Source organism: Emys orbicularis, chromosome 13, assembly GCF_028017835.1.
Source record: "Emys orbicularis isolate rEmyOrb1 chromosome 13, rEmyOrb1.hap1, whole genome shotgun sequence".
NCBI classification, from domain to species: domain Eukaryota; kingdom Metazoa; phylum Chordata; order Testudines; family Emydidae; genus Emys; species Emys orbicularis.
Window position 1 is genome coordinate 38,417,800 of NC_088695.1, and position 19,831 is coordinate 38,437,630.

The 19,831-nt window shown below is 40.1% G+C and overlaps 1 protein-coding gene across 1 annotated transcript in view; it reads right to left on the bottom strand.

Annotated features, from left to right (window-relative positions):
* Positions 1-231: 231 nt before the first annotated feature.
* The window catches only part of MBTD1 (mbt domain containing 1), a 41,729-nt gene continuing 22,129 nt past the window's right edge, over positions 232-19,831 (bottom strand). Inside the window, exons 14-16 of the mRNA XM_065415768.1 lie at positions 19,109-19,343; positions 17,556-17,633; positions 232-350 (exon numbers count right to left, since the gene is read on the bottom strand). Of these exons, the coding sequence (XP_065271840.1) occupies positions 232-350; positions 17,556-17,633; positions 19,109-19,343 (432 nt within the window). The remainder of the gene's footprint in view (positions 351-17,555; positions 17,634-19,108; positions 19,344-19,831) is intronic.

The window sequence follows — 19,831 nt, forward strand, 5'->3', positions numbered from 1 at the left end:
ACACAAAAATGTCATTTTTTGTTTAATAAATTGTAAAATTCTTTTCACTAAAATAGTTTCCCCGCCCCTCCAAAAATTTTTCAACTGAAGTTTCATCTACAGTTAGCAAAGTGCCCCAAGTACAGCTCTGCAACTGTACCATCGAAATGGGAACACAATCAGTCAGTCAGTCTTGGAGAAAGGCTCTTTTCTCTACTATCACCACCCTGCCCCTCACATTTTTGAGCTGCCTTATGGTTCTTGTTTGATGTAGTAGCTGGCAGACCCATTGCTTTCCTGATCAGATGCTCCTTGAAGAAAGTTATACTCCTCTCCATCTAGCAACTCCTCTTTCAGCTGCAGTGAAGTCACTAAAAATAAAAGATAAAGTTAAAGACCCATCAATAATTCAAAATAATTGTTAAGATTTCCCTTCAATTTAACTAAAACCTAATGTTATTTTTCTTCCCATTAATAATTTTAAACCGGGCATTAAAAAGGCTAAAGTTTAGAGAAATTATTTTCAATAAACAATATATACAGTAAATAAAAAAGCTTTAGACTTGTGGATTTAAAGTGCAGTTATAATAGAAAAAAGGACTGTAAAATGTAAAAACTGGGCGGGTGCTCCACACTGATTGCTTCTCAGTAAGTCTAGATCCAGCTTGTATCAAAAGATGATTTTCATTTACTCCCAGCCCTATAAATTTAACTTGAGATCACGGTCGGGGGAAAGAACCACCAACCTAACCCAAGATGTACCTTTCACATTATCTCCAGGCTGCATAGTCAGAACTTAGCTGACAAGCTACGTGAGGCAGAATAAATTCTATTCACACCTCTACAGCTGGGTTGTCTCCACAGTTCTAATAGTGAAGTGGGCAGATATATTAATCACTAATACACATTACTATAGCCCCTTCCAGTCAAAACCCTAAAGGCACCTTTCTCATCAATGAATCATGAGCTCCCTGGTGAGGCAGGCAGATATTAAACCCATTTCACAGATGGGAAGACAGACAGACAGAGAGAGAGGGCAAGTATGCCCAAGATCACATTGGAAGCATGTGGTAGATCTAGAGTAGAACCCAGATTTCAGGTCTAGTTCTTTGACCAGCCTTCTTCTCTTGGGACTCAGACACCCTCACAGGAAGCAGATACTTTGATTTTTCTGACAATAACTGCACTTTAAGTTACACCCTTAAAATCACTTCAAATGATAGAATAACTTAGCTTTAACAAATGCCCCTGAGGCTTAATTTTAGCCTCAGTGACCCCACATTAATACTTCTGGTTAAGCTAAATGACAAACTGAAAACCGATTACCCACTGTTTAGAAGAACAAATGCTGGACAATGATTGAAAACAAAGTAACTTGGAAATTATGGTAAAAATCCATCTATGGATAGGTCTACACTGCAAAAAACAAACAAACCCATTGTAGCAAGTCTCAGAGCCTGGGTCGACAGACTCAGTCTTGTGCTACAGCACTAAAAATAGCAGTGCAGATTTTCCCACTCGGGCTCTGACACCTGGTGAAGGGGATGAGTCTTAGAGCCCAAGCAGGAACTTCTACACTATTATTTATCGTGTCATAGAGCAAACCCCATTAGTCTAAGTCTGTAGATCCGGGCTCTGAGACTTGATGCTGTGGGTGTTCCCCACCCCACCCCCCCCTTTCCTTTTCTGCAGTGTAGACACAAAAGGGTCAACCAGTAAGATGTGCAAAAATTAAAGTGATTTCTTAAAATACAAATATCCACATTGCATAGCAAAATAATCTAAGTTCCAAGAGAAGATTTTTTTTTTTTTTTAAATTTTTCTTTAGAGTCTGCCCTTCTGAGCCATCTGCCTACAGCAACCATCGTCGCATAAAGAACAGCTGATACAATAAGGAGGGTCATTTTAAGAAATGGTAAATTAAGCTTCATCTTGTTGCAATGCTGCTTCCACATATAAGACTAGTAATTGAATTAAGAAGCTCATGTCACTGGAATTCCACATTGTATTTTGAGGAGCAAATGTGGCAAGTTTTGTCCAACCAAGAAAAACAGATGCTATTTCAAGCATGTCACTACTATCATTATTTCTGGCAAAGTGACAGATTGAAATCTGTATGCAATGTCGGTGTAGCTGTGTCGGTCCCGGGATATTAGAGAGACAAGGAGGGTGATGTGATATTTTTTATTGGACCAACTTATGCTGATGAGAGGGACAAGCTTTCACAGAGCTCTTCTTCAGATTGAAATCTCACTATTTTCTCAGATGGGTGCTGGGCTTCAAGAGTGAGAGTGGCCTGCTGGGCGTTTATAAAACTGGTGCACTTTGACTGGTTTAGAGAATAGACTGTATCAGTCAGTTATACACTGCTTATTTGGGACAGTAATTCAGCTTAACTGGGAAAGTGCAGATGAGTAAGTAATACTTACATAGGGCTCTCTGGGTTTTTGATGTTCAGGCTGATGTGCTTTATTTCCCCCTATAAATCTTCTGCTTATAAAAAGAACTGTTTTTAAACATCACTCAAAGCTAAAATCTCTTCTGGCTGGTAATATTACAAAGGTTCTCAGAAACTGGGTGGCTATGGATTTCTCTAGTTCAGCTCATTTTAGAAGAGGGGAAAATGTCACTGAGCATTTTCCCTTTAACTTTTCAGCGGACCAGCACATTTCATGGCAATGAAGTAAAGCAATCTGAAGGACAAGTACAGGTACAAAGTGAATATTTGTGTTTATTATTGTTATTTAACATTTACTACTGTAGTAGCAATCAGAAGCCAACCAGATTGGAGCTCCATCATCCGAGGTGCTATACAAATATATAGTAAGTGACAGACCCTATCCCAAAGAGCTTGCAGTCTGGAAAATTCTGCTTACTCAGGATGAAAGGCTGATAAGGCATCCTACACAAACCGGTTGTATAAACATTAAGGCTTTGGTCCTACAATTAGATCCACTAGCACAGACCCTTGGATATTAGTGGGTCCGATCGCAAGATTGGGGGTCTTATTTTTTAAATAAATTGTGAAGAGTCAAATTCTGCCCTGGGATACACGCATAAGTCTCCAATGGACTTTAATGGAACGGACATCTCCAAAAACAGAATTTGTTCCTTAATGTATGTATGTATAGCAAGAGAGTTTTGGCTGTTAAAGCAGTTTAGAAGAAGAACAGTAATCCACTTTCTCTCATGCTCAGCTCCTATGATACTAACATAATCAATTCTGTCACTCTTTAGCAAGATGGTTGCCTTCAGGAACAGGCTGAGAAATGCAGACTTCAATTAAAACCAGCATTTTAAGTTATCATTCACAGTTTGCATCCAAGGAGAACAGCTTATCTTGTGAACATTAAGATGGGTATGGTTTCTCCTTCATCTTCCAAAACAACAGATGGTTGAATTTAAAAGCTTCTTTTACTACAGATGTGTATGTACAGCATTCGGAACCAAGTTACATTATTTTCGTTACTAACTGCAAAACACAAACCTATAATTTCACTGTTTAATTTCATGCTTTAATTTTTGCTAAGCAGAATTAAGCATGATTAAAAAACATGCACTATCTTCAGATCACAGATGCCTCATAATTCATTTTCTTTCATGTAAGTGACAGGCAGGAAAAATTGTTTACAATAGAGGGTTTGCAGCATATTTGCAATTAATTTTTAAGACCCAGGATACTTTTTTAATCTTCTATCTTCCTATTTAAAAAAAAAAAAAAAAAAAAGGTGATCTGAAACACAAAGAAGAATGATATTATGGATAGCAGTACCAAATAGGTTGCAATTAACCTCCCAATCTGATTGAGTAAGAAAAGTGATACGTATCAATATATGAGCATATATGAAAAGCAGGAACACTGAAAAGAAAATATGGCAAAGTTTTCATTAAAGGTGCAGTACCCACATTAAAAGGTTGATTAATATACAAAAACTGATGGCTATCTGATGACCAAATGAATGAGAGAAGCATTAAAAAGTTTCAGTTACTGAATACCAAGTTAACACCACCAATGTCTTTTCAAATGCAAAAATTTGATGCGGTGAAATCTGAAAATAAATCCCAAAACCTGTTGCTATTTGTAATCCTGCTACAAACTTACAAGACATTTGATTATTCTTTTATTATGGTCCTATATCATCTTCCATGTTGATACACACTCCTGTGCTAAACAAAAATAAAATTTAAAACATTAAAATATTTTAAAATCGCTAAAAAAGCAGCAGAGCATGATGTAAACTTACAAAATCAAGCAACCTCACTACCTTGCATCATGGAAACCTCTTCCCTCCCTACCCTGCCCCCAAAACCTTGATTATTTTTGCCTGTCCCTATGTCACATCTAATGTACAGCAGGGACCTTTTCTTTTATTAGTCTGTAGGGGACCACGCACACCTAAGGCATGGTATCTTTACATAATAAGCAACAACAAACAACAACAACTAACAGAGATATGCTGTGCTATTTACTCTAGGAAAACGCTAATATACAGAGGTTCAAATTGCTTTCCTACAATTTGAAATGCTTTGGTCAAGTTCCCATCCTCCCCAGTATTTAAATAATGCTTGTGGGTTTGCCCAATATTTCAAGTATACCTGGTGAGTTAGCAGGCTTCACATTTTGTCCTAGACCTGTTCAATTAGCACTAAGATCCCAAAAGTTAAATATTTAAAACAACACTATTTTTCCCTGCTAACAAATCTCCCGAAGAAAAGTTTATCAACACCATGGGTTCAAGCAATACCTATATAGTACAGCACTTGAATGATAAGCAAAGAGATAAATACTTAGCTATAGTGCTTTAAATCATGAAGCCACTTGGCTGAACATCCAGCTGATGGAAGGTTCTGAGCAGAAGGAAAGACACACAAGGTGCTCCCTCTCCTCATGAGCTCAGTGAACTATCTGCGCAGTGCTCTCAGTACCTTGCTACCCCAGGAAGCCCCACACTGATCTCCCTTGTACCAGGGATGTGATGTCAGTAACCTGCCCCGCCAGGAAACATCAGAAGAAACAAGACCCTGACTTTAGGGGATAATACATGTCAATAAAGAAAATGGGACTGGTTTTGGAAAGCGACTTCTTTCCTTGACTGCCCAGAGATCATGTCTTTCTCAACACAGAGCTGTCTGAAAGCTACATTTCAATGCTGAGAAGTCATTTCACATACAATTCTTAAAGTTTCAAAATACAGATGAAAGTAAAAGAAAAGCAGCATGACTGTGCCAGAGAGCAAAAGCAATTCTTAAAGAAGCAAGATGAAGTACTATTGAATTCTATAGCAATACAGATGTTGGATGAGAGGGCAATGAGGTTATTTAATGAACCCGATGTAGCTTTTCTGATAGAAAATGAATATTCAGAGCAGACTGGATATCAGTCAGCAATACACTGTTTGGAAAACGAGGGCCTAATCTTGAGAGCTGCTAATTAAAGTCACCGGGAGCTGAGGGGGTTCAGTTCCTTGTACAATCAAACCCCGAACGTAGCAGTGGCCACAACAATCCAGGGAGAAAGCTGCCAGTCAGAACATGATCTTAGATCAGCATCCAAAGCCACATTATGGTATCCACAGCATCTCATCTAGGGTGCTTGAAGAACATTACCACTAACTGTTGATAGATAGCATAACTATACTCTAACAGGTGTGAAGGATATTTTGAGTATCTGATACATCTGATTATCCTACATTTGAAGGGAGACAGTCATGAGGATCTCATAGAGCTTTTTTCATTTCTAACTTCTTTAATCAAGGATTACCTTATACAAACCACAAGACTTACATAAGACACAGATGTTTTAATCTGCCAGACCAATATTATTAATAAATGAATTCTTAAAGGGTTTTCCCTATTCACTGATTAAGATGGATAAACTTCATTTTGTCAATATTCAAATAAAACCAGTCTTTTGGTTTTGGAGCAAGCATGGGGAGGGGGAAAAAAAACAAAAAACAGGTTTGTTTTCAAAGGGTAAATCCTTTCAAATTGATTTCTTATCATACCCAACTGTGGTCTGTAGAACACTGAATACAAGAGACTCAATTATGCTTAAATTCAAAAGACCTCTTTTTCCAAACAGCTGTTCTCTTATGCACGGGCTGTATGCAATCACAAATCTCTTTCTACTTACATACGGTGCCCAAGGCTTTAAGGAATAATGCACAGTGTTCTAACAATGATGTTGTGTTACATATTACAATTCAATAAGTTAAATGAAAGAATCTGCACACTTTAAAAAAAATCTGCCGAAGTGCAGTATGGTAGTTAAATCACAGTGTCCATAAGCCTCAGTGACCTAGAATCCATATATTTGCCCTGGGAACCATTGCTCCCTTATGATGAATTCAGTGAAGTGGACTGATATGGACCAGTGGAAGTGACTATTCCTCTTACTTTACAGACAGAAACAAGTAAACAAGGCAGCATATTTCATGCCAGACCATGCTTTGTCCCCCACCCTGTTCAGCATTTCCCTCTGCAGTAACCGAGAGACTTTGATGGTGCTCATTACCTGTTTTGAGGCTGGGACTGAACTCTTGGCTAGTCCTGGGAGGCTGGGAGGCCTCCGGGGCTGTCTGTGCTGGAAGGGTTCGATATGGAGGAGGAGTCAACTCTTCATCACCAGAGAAGCTCCTCCGCACCCCACCCGTCATGGGTAGGCTCGACAAACTGACAGGCTTCTTCCCAACTGGCATCTTCCTCTCTAAACATCAAGTCAAACTAAAGTAAACGCTTGGGTCAAAGTGAATTAGGTAACTCAGACTGGTCACTGAGAAATGTCTGCCTCGTATTCAGCTTTGGAGTCTGGAAAATAAGGGTCTTGATGTGAAATTGCAAAGTTCACTCATTTTGGGGGGGGTTGTTAAAAATCCCAACTCTCAACAACTTTTTTTCTTTCCTTTTAATCTATGAATTCTAGTGATTACTTAGACGGGCCATGAAGCAATCATTAAAGAAAGTGTCCCAGCCCTAATCCCTTTTGTAATCTACCAATAAAACAGGAGCACTTCAAAGTGTTACTGCAGCAGCTGCATTTCACAGCCAACACCTGATCACATACTGAAACAACTTTTGGCTCTAGTTCAGAAGTGCGGTTATTAGATTTATAGAGTGTGACAGGAATGTTTGTTTGTGAACCAATCCCACTTAAAAAGGAGTTTGTTTTTTTGCTAATTCACTACATATAAAATCTTAATTATGTAGACCACCACAACTTACTTAGGACTTCTGTAGTGCCTTACAAATGTTAATGAGTATTCTAATTTGGAAAAACAAACAAACCTGTTTTTTCTTTAAAAAAAAAAAAAAAAAAAAAAAATCTTCAAGTTATCGGATAACACACTTTCATTCCATAAGTTGATTTTCCCTCCAAACGCTGAATTTATTCCTGCCTCATCATATAAGAAAACCTTACTTTGTTTTAACCTCCAAACAGAGGCCCTGGTCCTGAAATTAACTTTTGGGGGCAAGCCCCTGTGCCTGGGGGAACCTCACTGCAGAATCAGGACCTTAAACGCTATGACAGCATTTCAGCATCACCATTGCTTACACTTGTTCTCAAAGCTACACTGATGAATGCTAAGATATTGCCATTCTAATCAAGTAAATGTACTTTGGGCTAACACAAGAGAATGGCCCTCAAGAAAGCTCTGAAGTCAATGGGACTATTCATGGTAAGAGTTAAACATATGATTAAGTTTCTTGTCTAATCAGGGCATAGGCGACTAAGGGTTGGCAGGTCTGGGGCCTCAGTTTGTTCTTCTAGGAAGGAAGTGATGCAATCAAGCAGCAAGTTGTCTATATAACCAGAGCTTTAAAAAACAGATAGGTCACATCATCTATTAAGTGGCCTTAGAACAAAACCAATTACTAGGAAGCAGTCAGTACTGGTGCACACTGTAAGCTACCATACTATTCATTAACTGTCAAAGGAAATCGATAACTTGTCATCACCACAGTCTTTAGCGGCACAAAATTTGGTCACAAGAAACCAGTACAATATTCCATCCATTTCAAGATGACACTGAAATCAGAACTGTCTCCAAAACATTACAGGAGCATGCACAATGTTTTTAAGTTTGCAGCATTTTCCTTATTTGGGAATTACTGCAACCTACATCAAAACGCACTGGCAAGATCAGACACAATTAGGAGCAATCCATCATCTCATAATTACAGGGTCCTGTCCCGTCAAAAATCCTGAGAAATTCCGATGTGCTATAGTTCCATTTTAGAACAGAATAACCGTCTACTCAAGGTATGTGCACAACAAATCCAACCTGATCTTCCCTACTGTGAATAAAAAGCAAGCATCAGTGATGGATATACTGATGGATGAGAATCTAGTGACTGATCTGAAGATGCAAAAACACAATATAACTGTCACGTTATTCCACATGCACACAATTACACATAAAGCACATTGGATGTTATCACTGTAAAGTGGTGTCACCACAAAATATGAATGCTGGATGTGAGCCTACAGTAGAAGCAGAAAGTTCTGAGGAGTTAGAACCATATGACCTGATAACTGGATCTTTCAATGAGCCATACCAATCCTAGAAAGGATAAGAGTCATTTCTTTACAATCCAGATGTTAGTGAAAGATCCACTGTTCTCCATTATAAGCGGGTTGCATAGCAACATACAATTAAGAAAAGAAGATTAGGTTTATTGAAGGTAAGGCCAAGCAGGATGCTGGCTGATTTCTGTTCCCCTTTTGATTATCTCCTTTTTCAACATGGAGCCTTTTTCGGATATATTTTTAAAGCCACTTACAGGACTAACTCAGGCTGTATTACTTTACACATCAGTTTAAAAAAAAAAAAACCCTATAAAAAGCTTAGATTACAACAACTGAAGTCAAACTTGGATTTTTCAATCGGACTCCGAAATCCAATGTCAACGCAGATGTTAAAGAATAAATATTAGAAGTTATAATTTTTCCTATGTGTCTCCTTTATATGAAATGGTCAACAAACATAGCAATTTTTTTTTATATTTTTAGTACTAAATTTGTGCTTATTAACTCCTTGTAAATCACATTACAAAAATAAAAGCATTTTAGCATTTATTTCCCCCAAACTAACATTTAAATGTTTTGGAATAAAAGCAAGGATGTAATCTCAGCACCAATGTACTTGCTTTTAGGAGCTATAAAAAAAAATAATAATAAAAATCAGACTTTATGTAATATTCTTCCGGGGAGGGGAAGGGGAGAAGCATTACACTATGGGACCAATTTCCAGTTAAATTGCTCCCACCATTCAACACTAAATCAGAGATTCACTAGTACCTGTATACTGTTTGCATTATTAAGATCAATAACCCACCCTAAAACAGCCCACCAGACTCTTCTCCCCACCCCACATCACAAATCCACTCCAGGTTAGTAAGAACAGAAGAATCTCAATCCCCTTAGGGCAAGCGTCTGCCCTGGTGGCATTAGGTGAAGGAAGTTTCCTTTTCTGCAACTCAGTCTGTCATCAGTGTTGTGTGAAGCAATGGTTTCCAAATAGCTTTAGGGAGACTTATGGTGGAGAGAAGGACAAAGCAAAAAGGAGAAAGATTGAGCAGACTCTGCCTACCAAGCTCCCTTCAGCCAATTCTGAAGTTCTCCAAACAGAAGTGCATCAAAATGCAGCACAGAACTTTTAGTGCGCAGTAGCAGGGTCCACACAGCCAGTTACGGCACAGCAAGCTAGTGCGCTGTAGATACACACGCTGGCAAGCTGTGCACTAAGTCTCCACATCGACAACCACCTAGAGCAGGGGTAGGCAACCTATGGCACGCGTGCCGAAGGCAGCACGTGAGCTGATTTTCAGTGGCACTCACACTGCCCGGGTCCTGGCCACCAGTCCGGGGGGCGCTCTGCATTTTAATTTAATTTTAAACGAATCTTCTTAAACATTTTAAAAACCTTATTTACTTTACATACAACAATAGTTTAGTTATATATTATAAACTTACAGAAAGAGACCTTCTAAAAATGTTAAAATGTATTACTGGCACGCAAAACCTTAAATTAGAGTGAATAAATGAAGACTCGGCACACCACTTCTGAAAGGTTGCCGACCCCTGACCTAGAGCTTTTTCCAGACAATAAGAGTCTTTGAAAGCCCCTTGGAGTGTATTACATCCTCCTGTTCCCGGGCTGGGCATTTAAAAACAATGCTATGCAAAGATCTTACGGTTGAAGTACAATTTATTATCTAAGTTAATCTTAAAAACAAAACAAAAAAACCCCCACCGTACTGAAGCAGATCTTCAGAACAGTTATGTCACCAGGTACCACAAAATGGGAGGGGAGGGTATAAGTAATAATCACCACCAAGACTACTTGAGAGTAGCAAGTCTTAGCAAGTGGACAGAGGAAGGAGATGACAAAATAGCATTGGGGCTGTACCAGTTGTTTGCTATTCCTTCTTGAAGGCCCCGCTCCCTTGCTGCACGCTGTCTTTTTGGAAGACAAGAGCAGCGAGCTTAGACCTTCAGGGGTTGCCTAGAGAGGCCTGCCAGAATCAGCTGCTGATAGAAACCAGCAAGACTTGGTCCTCCATTGGAAGGGCCAGGAGCAAGCAGAGGTCCATCAGGGCCCAGCAGCCCAGATAAAGAGGAGTGGCTACCTCTTTCAAAGGCCAGTTCTGGATGAGGCTGTGACAGGAAAGGAAGGCTCTCTCTGTCTTGACCAGGCCAGGTTTCTTGGGTTAAGGGCCTAACTGACAATACATTGGTGGATCAGTGAAGGACTATTGTCTTATGTTATGAACTTTAACGCTGACATGGACATTTAGCATTAAGTGTCAATTTATTTTCTGTAAAATTAAGAGGAGTCCTCTCTGAGGGACATTCTGGCTCAGGCGAGCCAGTGATAATTGGTATCAGCCATGAGATGTCCAAATCCCCTTTCATCACAAAGGGGATGATGGAAGACTTACTGAGGCTTTCAGTACAACAGCAGGCCCAGACTGAACAAGAAGCTCAGTGGACTGCCAGCAGCGAATCCTGGGAAACTTCTCTAGGGAAGTCGTCAAGGTCTGAACTTGTTGCTCTTCCCTTCCAAAAAGGGCAGGGTGCACCAAGGCAGCAGGGCCTCCAGTAAGGAGCAACCAAAGTGTTGTGCACCCTGTCACAGGTGTCAGCACCACCAGGTTAAGGCCTCAGGGAGAAAAACAATGCAGATTTATGAAACACGCACGTGAAATTAAGAAGGTTATGAAATCCTTTAAGAATTTCCCTCTGTGGCTAAGTACACACATTGAGGAAACTGGGAGTGGGATCAGTCTTCTGTTCATCCCAGGAATGAGGAGATAGTGGATTGCAATGATGCACATTTCCTATGAATAACTTTTTTGTTCTTGCACTAATTGTACAAGATCATCCAGGTCTTTTAGAAGGCTTTGCATGTCCTAAATTGTAAAGAAATTTGGCCAAGTCTTCCTGCAATCTCAGCACCTGTCTGTCACAAGCCAGGCCGTGCATTTGAGAAAATTCTTGGCATCAGAGGCTCAGATATTGTTGCAACAGATCTGGCACTGAAACTGATCTCTGATCACCAACTACTGGGAGTTCAGCAGGCCTTACTGGGTGAGAAGATGAATACTCCTCTATTTAGTGCCCTTTGTATGCATGGTGATTTATATGTGCACATAACAAGTTGCCCCCAACAGGAATTTAAGAGGGCATTAATATGAATAAAAAGATCATTGTTATATCTCCTTCAAGGCCTTGAAAACTTGTTTAGATTCTTCAGAGAGAAACTTCACCTGACAATTCCATAAGAAGGTAGTTGAAGGAAGAGTATATGTAGAGGATCATTCCACCTGATGGAAAAGGCATTTGGTTGATGTTGTATCCCCGTTCACATATCTGATGCGGAATCACTGTACTTCCAAGGTTGCTTTGGGAGGCAAAGACACTTACCTGTAAAATGACCTTACAGCTTAAAAAGAGACCAAAGAGATAGCCTCTTTAGGATCCTTTTGTACCAGATGTGTGCGGATTCCTTAGAGTGAACCAAACTGCACTATTACTGAGCTAGACAAACACACGCAATGCTCTAATGTAATCAATGAATTCCTGTGCTCAGTTAGAAAAGCAAAACTTCTTTCAGAAACTTCCTGGATCTTAGGCTGTTAATTTCGAAAATGCTCCCCCACTCATGCAGACTCCCATCTGGGGTACAGATTTTTTTCTTTCGCTTCCTGGTGTGTTAGAAAGGAGAAACTATAAAAGACTTGAGTCATTTATCAAAGAATAGGGGTACATCCTGCATGTATGCTCTAGTCAGGTTAATTCTGTGTCCATGATAAGACCAAGTTCACAAGGGTTGCCTTCTCCATTCATTGGTAGAAGAAGATCTGTTATGTCTTCCTATTAATGCCTCTGCTATTGGCAAAGCTCAGAAAAGCTAATAAACCCATTAGGCCCAGCCAAATATGGCTGTCAATCCTGCTGCAGAAGACTAAAACAAAGTACCACTATTTGAGAGCCAAGTCTCAGCCTGATTCTGAGTGATAATCTATCTTGCTCTATCTCCACCTATGAGCCCCAACAGCTTAGTTTGTGACAGCATAGTAATCAGCAAGCATGATGTCTATGAGCACAACGAGATACAGTTCAAAGCTGAAGAGGTCTGTGGTGAGGTGTAGTTATGCCCATGTGACCTCTTGCTTAACAACCTTCTTCGTCCTCCTAAGTCTTAGATTAACTATGCGGAAACATTTAGCAAATACTATGGCCTATCATGAACTAATCAAAGATAGACTAGTGTCTCTCTATAGATCCTTGTTGTCAATTTTGAGTGAAAATGTTCCTGGTGGCAGTGACTTCAGCTTGTACCGCAAGTTAAGTTCTGGTCCTAGCAACTGAAGTACCTTACATCAGATTTCACAAGGTAAAAGATTCTTCTCCACAACGATGCCAAAGCTTGCTAACATTCTTCCCATACCATTTTCAAGGGAGCATTCTTCTCCATATGCTCAATGGCAGAGTCATTTGGGTTTTACCTAGCCCTTGGAAAGCCCACCTAACTTTTTGTTTTTGACACTCTCACAGGATGACTGGCCCTTTAAAGGGAGATGGGTTCAGCCCCACCTGTGACCCACTCAGCTCATCTCTCCAGGTGGAGAAAAGGAACAATGTCACATGACAAGGAGGACATGTGGCTAAACCAGGTCTTTGGGGTGGAAATAAAACAGAAGCCTGTGGAGAGAAGGAAAGAATCCAGATAGGAAGCCCTGGGAGTTGCTGCTTGATAGAGAGCAAGGAGAGACTCAAAACAAGCAAGAGAGCTGCATGAGCTCTCTTCACAGAGACTCTCCTTAACTCCCAGGCACAGGGCCTCAGGAGCGCAGAGAACAGGTACCAGCTGGGAAGGCTGGAGTGTGGAGAGCAAGTCTTCTAGGGGAAATCCTCAGCTCAAACAGGACTATGAACCCTGCACTAAGGTTGTGAGCCTGCTAGGAAGGCTGGATGGGAGTTCTTAAGAACTTAGTTAATAAACCCAGACACCAAGAAGGGGTGTTACTTTACACATGCAAGCTTATGTTGAAGTTACTGGGGAGCCCAAGAGGGGGAAACTGAGGCAGTGGCTAGTCTGAAGATAGGTGAAGTAGGCAGCATTGCTACAGACTCCAATTAATTGAGCAGAGCTGTTGCCAAGAGAACTGCATCTAAATGGATGTCTGATTGTATTTCACACTGTTGTAACGTGGCTGGCCTGAAACTAGGGAGGCCATGTCAAGGCTCACTTGGTTGGCGGTGTATTTCCACTGCAGATACCTACAATGCAGCTGGACGGCCTTCTCACCACACATTTACAAAACAGTATTGCTTACATTTGAGAACTCGCCATGCTACAAAGCTTGTTTTCAAGACAGAGGGAAGCCAAATTCTCCCATCTTTGAAAGACGTTTATTTCAGGGTGCTCCTCATTTTAAAGTTAATTAATCACTGCATTAAGTGTTGGTTATTCATCTCCTTGTGCATACTTGAACTTCGTGGTCCACTTCAATGTTTAAGAGATATCTTTGTCCTCTTTATATATTAAAAAATACTTGGCATTGACCTTGTTATGATTGCCTATTGCAGCCTCACCAACTTTTTCTTGTGGGAGATTCCTCTTCCATGACTCAGTATTTTTTATATCAAGAATCTACAATAGTGAAATAGAAGGTTTGGTGTTTGACGAACATGGATCTAAAATCATCTCATTTGTAATCAAATACAATCAACACTGTTTTCTAGTTATTTATTGAAGAGGATTTCTGATAAACTCAAGAGCTGCTCTGCAAATGTTAGCTATGAAAAGGGTCAAATTCAGTAGGTAGGGCTTCCTAACTCTGTCCCTTCTCCCATCCCCGCAGACTTGATTTTTCTGCCCAATGAATTTTAAAGGAATATCAGAGCCTCAAAAAGACTAGCAGAGAAGTTTAAAGTATGAGGTTACAATCCTGGTTAGGAAGCGTTCAGTAAAGTTTTCAAAACTTTCTGTGGTGAGCTTGCAGATCACGCCTACCTCACAAAAGGTATGAGGATTAATGTTTGTAAAATTTGCTAAAGATGGCACACCCTATCAGCAAGAAATTTATTTTTGTACATGCTCTTGCGTAGAAATATTTTGAAATCCAGGTTTTCCCCCGTAAAATCCTAACAATTTCACTACAGAGTGAAAACGTAGAACCCGACAACCTGAACTGGTAGAACTGTGAATTAGAAATGTCATGTGTGTTTAAGATACAGGTTGTGGCTGCAATAACAGCAGTTAATTTGATTAATTTAAAGAAAAAAATGTTCAAGCTTATTAGGAACTTTCAAGTAGTAATAAGGGCCTTTAAAGCATATAGAAAAGAGTAAAAAAACCTAAAAACCAAAAAACCCAAACACCTCTTTTTCCTCCAAAATGGAGGTGCCAAAGGCTAGAGTTTTCTTAACTCTAGAAGTATTCAATGCTTCACACTTAAATGAACTCAAGATTACAAAACAATGAACTGGTAACTCCTCAGGAAGAGTTTTGAATAGACCAAAGTCAGACAAGATGGAGCTTGATGATCAAACTTGGAATTTAAGCCTGATGATAAAGCCTAGAATCAGGGCTCGACACCCTGGATCTCTTCCAGCACTATGTTAAGGGCTGTCATGCAGCTCTTAACCACCTAAGTCTGCCGACTTGTGGGGAAGTCATGTCCTGTGTTAGCAGAATTGCCCACTTCCTAATACAAAGGCCTCGCTGGCAGCCAACATGAAGGCAACTGGACTGCAAAAGAGATGGTGTGCAATCCACAAGGATTAAAACTGATATATTTGCATTCTGCCTTCTCTTGCAGTTAATTTTGTCCACTGTATCTTCAGCACAAAGTACCAGCTGCTGTTACAAAACAGGTCTCTCCTGCACCAAGGAAATACCACCTCTTGCCAAGGAAATACCAAGAACGTGAACAGAGGCAATGGCTTAGTGTTCCAAGCATAGCTAAGCTGCCTTCTAACTAGTGCCTCTTATTACGACACTATAGAATCAACCCTTCATTTTTATTAGGCAGATAAATGAACTCCTCTCACTGTATGTGGGTTCTTCTCAAACACTTGCTCTGACTGGATATTCAAGATGTTGTGGCACTTTTTATTTTAATTTATTTTTTTAAATAAGGAGCTTGCCCTGAGTTCTTGTCTAAAATTTATCGTCCGCATAAAAATTTGCCATGCACCATGGGTCGGTGCTATCCTCCACGGCTCTCTTTCAGAAGCATCCAATCTTTTAAAAAGGCCTTGGCATCCTTTGGAATAAAAGGTGCAATATGAATTTAAGATAAATATAGATGGATCTGATCTCCAACAAGAAAGGGTAGGAGAAGGCACAAAGGGAGTAGAGACTGGCTGTCTCTACTCCCTTTGTTACAGACAGAAAATAGCTTTGGTTTGAAACAGTGTCATGGAAACAGGACTAGATGGGGAAGGGGAGGTGCATCATTGTAACTTAAAAATTAAACAGATTTGTTTGAATTTTTGAAGAGAACAATTTGCTCCCAGGGAAACACTACTAATGTGGAAAGAATTTGGACAGTTGTTAAATCCCTAGTATTTTTTAAAGAAGTATTGTATATACTCGTTCATAAGCCGAATTTTTTTAGTAAAAAAGAGAAGCACCAGAGAAGGTTGTTGGCTTATGAACGGGGATAGAGAGGGGGAGGTGGGACACAGCCCCTCCCCGCAACAGAGGGAGCAAGGAGAGGCAGCACAGCCAGCAGAGACAGAAGGGAAGAGGCGGGGCCAGAGTCTCTCCACTTCTGGCCATGCTGCTCTCCACCAGCCTCCGAAGCAGCTGCAGCTCTGGGGCTGGCAGGCTGCAGCCCTGCCACTCGGCCCCGCCGCCCAGCAAAGGCTGTGGCCGCGCCGCCTGGCCCGCCGGAGCACGCTGCAGCCTTGCCACCCGGCCCAGCCTGCTGGAACATGCTGCGGCTGCGCCGCCCGGTCTGCTGGAGCAGCTCCAGCCAGGCCGGAGACATCCTCTCCAGATAAGGTGGGAAGGGATGGGATGGGGAGAGTGTGGGGGTCCCAGGCTAGGGGTATGGTCGTGTGGGGGGGGGGGTGTCACAGGGGTTACTCCCCTGACTCCTAGCTTCTCCCCTCCAAAAAAATTTCCCCACCAGTTGCTGTCCCAGCCCGTCAGGATAAGCAGCTGGTGCGCCGGGACACTTTGTTTACTTAGGTTTACCTCCTGCCTGCGGACGCTCGAGGTAAACAAATCATCTCAGCCCACCAGCGGCTTATCCTGATGGCCCGGGAGCCAAAGTTTGCTGACCCCTGAATTATAGGGTCGGCTTATGAATGGGTTATACAAATTTTCCATTTTTACTTATCCATCTTGGAGGGGTCGGCTTATAAACGAACTGGCTTATGATCGAGGATATACAGTAATACTCAATTGACAAGAGTAGTCAACTATAGCAATACTACTAAGTACCTTCGTAAGTAACATTATTATTAAGCGCTTCCTACAATTGCCCCACATCCTAACAATTGATAAACTTGTCAATTTAAAAATTAGTACTGTTTTGCAAGAGGAGACAAATTTTAGTTTTATAAAGTAACTGAGGATGATAGATTGCCCTCGGTTTTCTACATCTCATTTACCTTCTGCTTCAAAACAACCTGATTCTTATTTCTCCAGCTTTGCTACAAAGAGTTAAAAAGCGAAGAGCCATGCATATATGAGCATTTTGCTCAAGACCACCTTACTATATCTTCATGCTTATGCAGAATTGCTTACCTAAAATTGGTTCTAGGAGTATCAAAAATAATTTAACTTATTTGTCCGTGTACAATATACACAGAAGTTACAAACAGTATCATTTCTTTCAAAACCACTTACTTTCCATTTGGTTATTTTGCTGCAAGTTATAAAAAAAAATAACATTTCTCAATTAATAAAGGCCTCCTTTTATGGCATACTGCACCTTTAAGCATAACACTTATTTCATGCACAAGCAACATTTCCAACCAGAATAATTTGAGACAAATTGCACAACTTTCTAACAGCTGGGAAAGGGCATATAAGCACCACTTTGTCACCCACTTTTCTTGTGTCCTTTGTACTGTTGTGACTTAGCCTTTTTCTTTTGCTTTGACGAACTTGACTGGCTATCTCTTGCTGCTGAAAAATATTAAGAATTAAAATTTTCAATTAATGATTTGGGAAAATACTGCACAATCTTTCATGCTAAGGAAAATTCACGAGAAAAATGTTTTCCTCAATGAATGAATGAATGAATGAATGAATGAATGAAGACAGAGCCTATGTCAAACAGAACACATTCAGAGAGGAAAAATCCTCTACTTGAACTGCACCCATTCCAGTAGCCCCTGGAACACAATTACCCATATCATATTCCCTGACCTAACAGGCTACAAATAGTCATCTCATCCATCATTATGGGACAACACACATCTGCTGCCAGGGCCATACCTCTGCTCCTTTGAGCAACTAGTTATTCATAGCAATTATTTTCCTGACTGGAGAAGTACAGCTGATGCATCATAAAACTGAGTCTTGCTGCCAATCGGATTTCACATAAGGCAAGAAGAAAGTTGGGAGGAAGAAAAAAAAAAAAAAAAAAAAGATAGAAACAGAAAAAGATTAGAAAACCAGACACACGAAAAAGATTTACATACGAAAAATGGACACAGACACACAAATTAAGATACCAAAAAATTCGGACTACAAAGAGAGAAATTATTAAAAGAATGGAAAGAGGCAAGAACAAAGAATGAAACAAAAATAAGCACTGGTAAGGCAGACTAATAGGAAAAACATTTGAAGAGCAAACTAAAGTAAAACATTCCAAATCAGCCATAACCTGTAATATATATTTTTATATTACAATTAGTTTATACTCCTCCAATATGTCTGTTTAAACAAAGAAGAAAAAACAATAACGAATGTCAGTTGACAGAACTGATTTCCTGTATTCCTGGAAGCCTGCCAACATTTAAAGTATTCAAATCATAAGCTGCCAGCTACACTAAAGACAGCATCTGGTGTTTACATATTCACTCTCCAGGCTCTGGACAGGTTTATGGGACTGAAAAGCCAGGTATGGACACACAAGCAGGCTGTCTGGGTTCTTTAAATTAAATCAGTGCATACTACAAGATCCCATATTGCAAACACTTGTGCATGTGAATAACTATGCATATGCATAGTACCACTGATTTAATGCATAAAGTTATTAACACACGTTTGCAGGATCAGAGCCTCTTAATGTAAAGTGCCATGCAAATTGATTGTGCTATAAATGATGACTAATGTTATTTAGGCCTGATGCTTAGGCAGTCTGCTTCTTCTCTGGCCCAACAAACATCTGTTAGCCCCAGGATTAAAAATAAACAGAGCACAGCCATGCAAATACTCTGAAGTGCTTTATCAGTTATACAGTGAAACAGATTAGAATAGTGTGCATCTGAGAATCAGCAAGGGTCTAGTCCATTTTTTGTTGCAGGTGGCTACCCAACCCCAAAAGGGTAAATTTACGAGAATGACCACACATGTATAAACACTGGAAGGCAACTGGTAAATTTTAGATTTAAAAAGATGCAAGAGGAATCATTTACAAATGCATAGCAACTTACTTTGTGGTGCAGGAGGCTGTAATTGATATCCAGTTAATTGGCACCACCCTACAGGATAGAGGTCAGGGGACTCGCAATCCACCCACTGGTCATATTCTTCTTCCCAGCCATCAAAATGTATCCTCAATAGACGATGGATGATGCGGGTTACTGTGGCCACACATACAAGGCGCGGTTCCATAAGATCTACAGCCTCCAGTTTCATTCGAATGTGAAACCCATGGTTTGGAACTTCCTGAAAAGGATAATGAAGTAAGACAGCCAAATATCAGGAAACCAAGTCTAACATCTTACTCTACACGAAGTTTACATACTTCATGGGGGCTGCTGTTTCAGTCAAGTTTAATTTCAAGTGGCATTATTCAGATGGTGAAAGTAAATATGGTGGAATACCAAGGTATCATCTATGTAATTTAATGTGCTCCTATTTTCTTCCATAGTAAGATTTTTTCAGTCTCTGAAATATACAAGCTGAATGCACACAAATTTTTCTATTTCTAATAAACAATTTCCATTTCTACTAGATATTTTTCAAAGCATACTCACATGGCCTTTGAAAAAAAATCACTGTCTGGTTTTGTGAACAATTAGCACATAAGTGAAGAAACATATTTAAGACAGCTGAAGAGACTGATTAACCTCATGGGACCAAGCAGGCAGGAATTTACAGCACAAAATCCACTGTAAATAGCACACATGCCGTACAGTTGGCTTTACCAATGA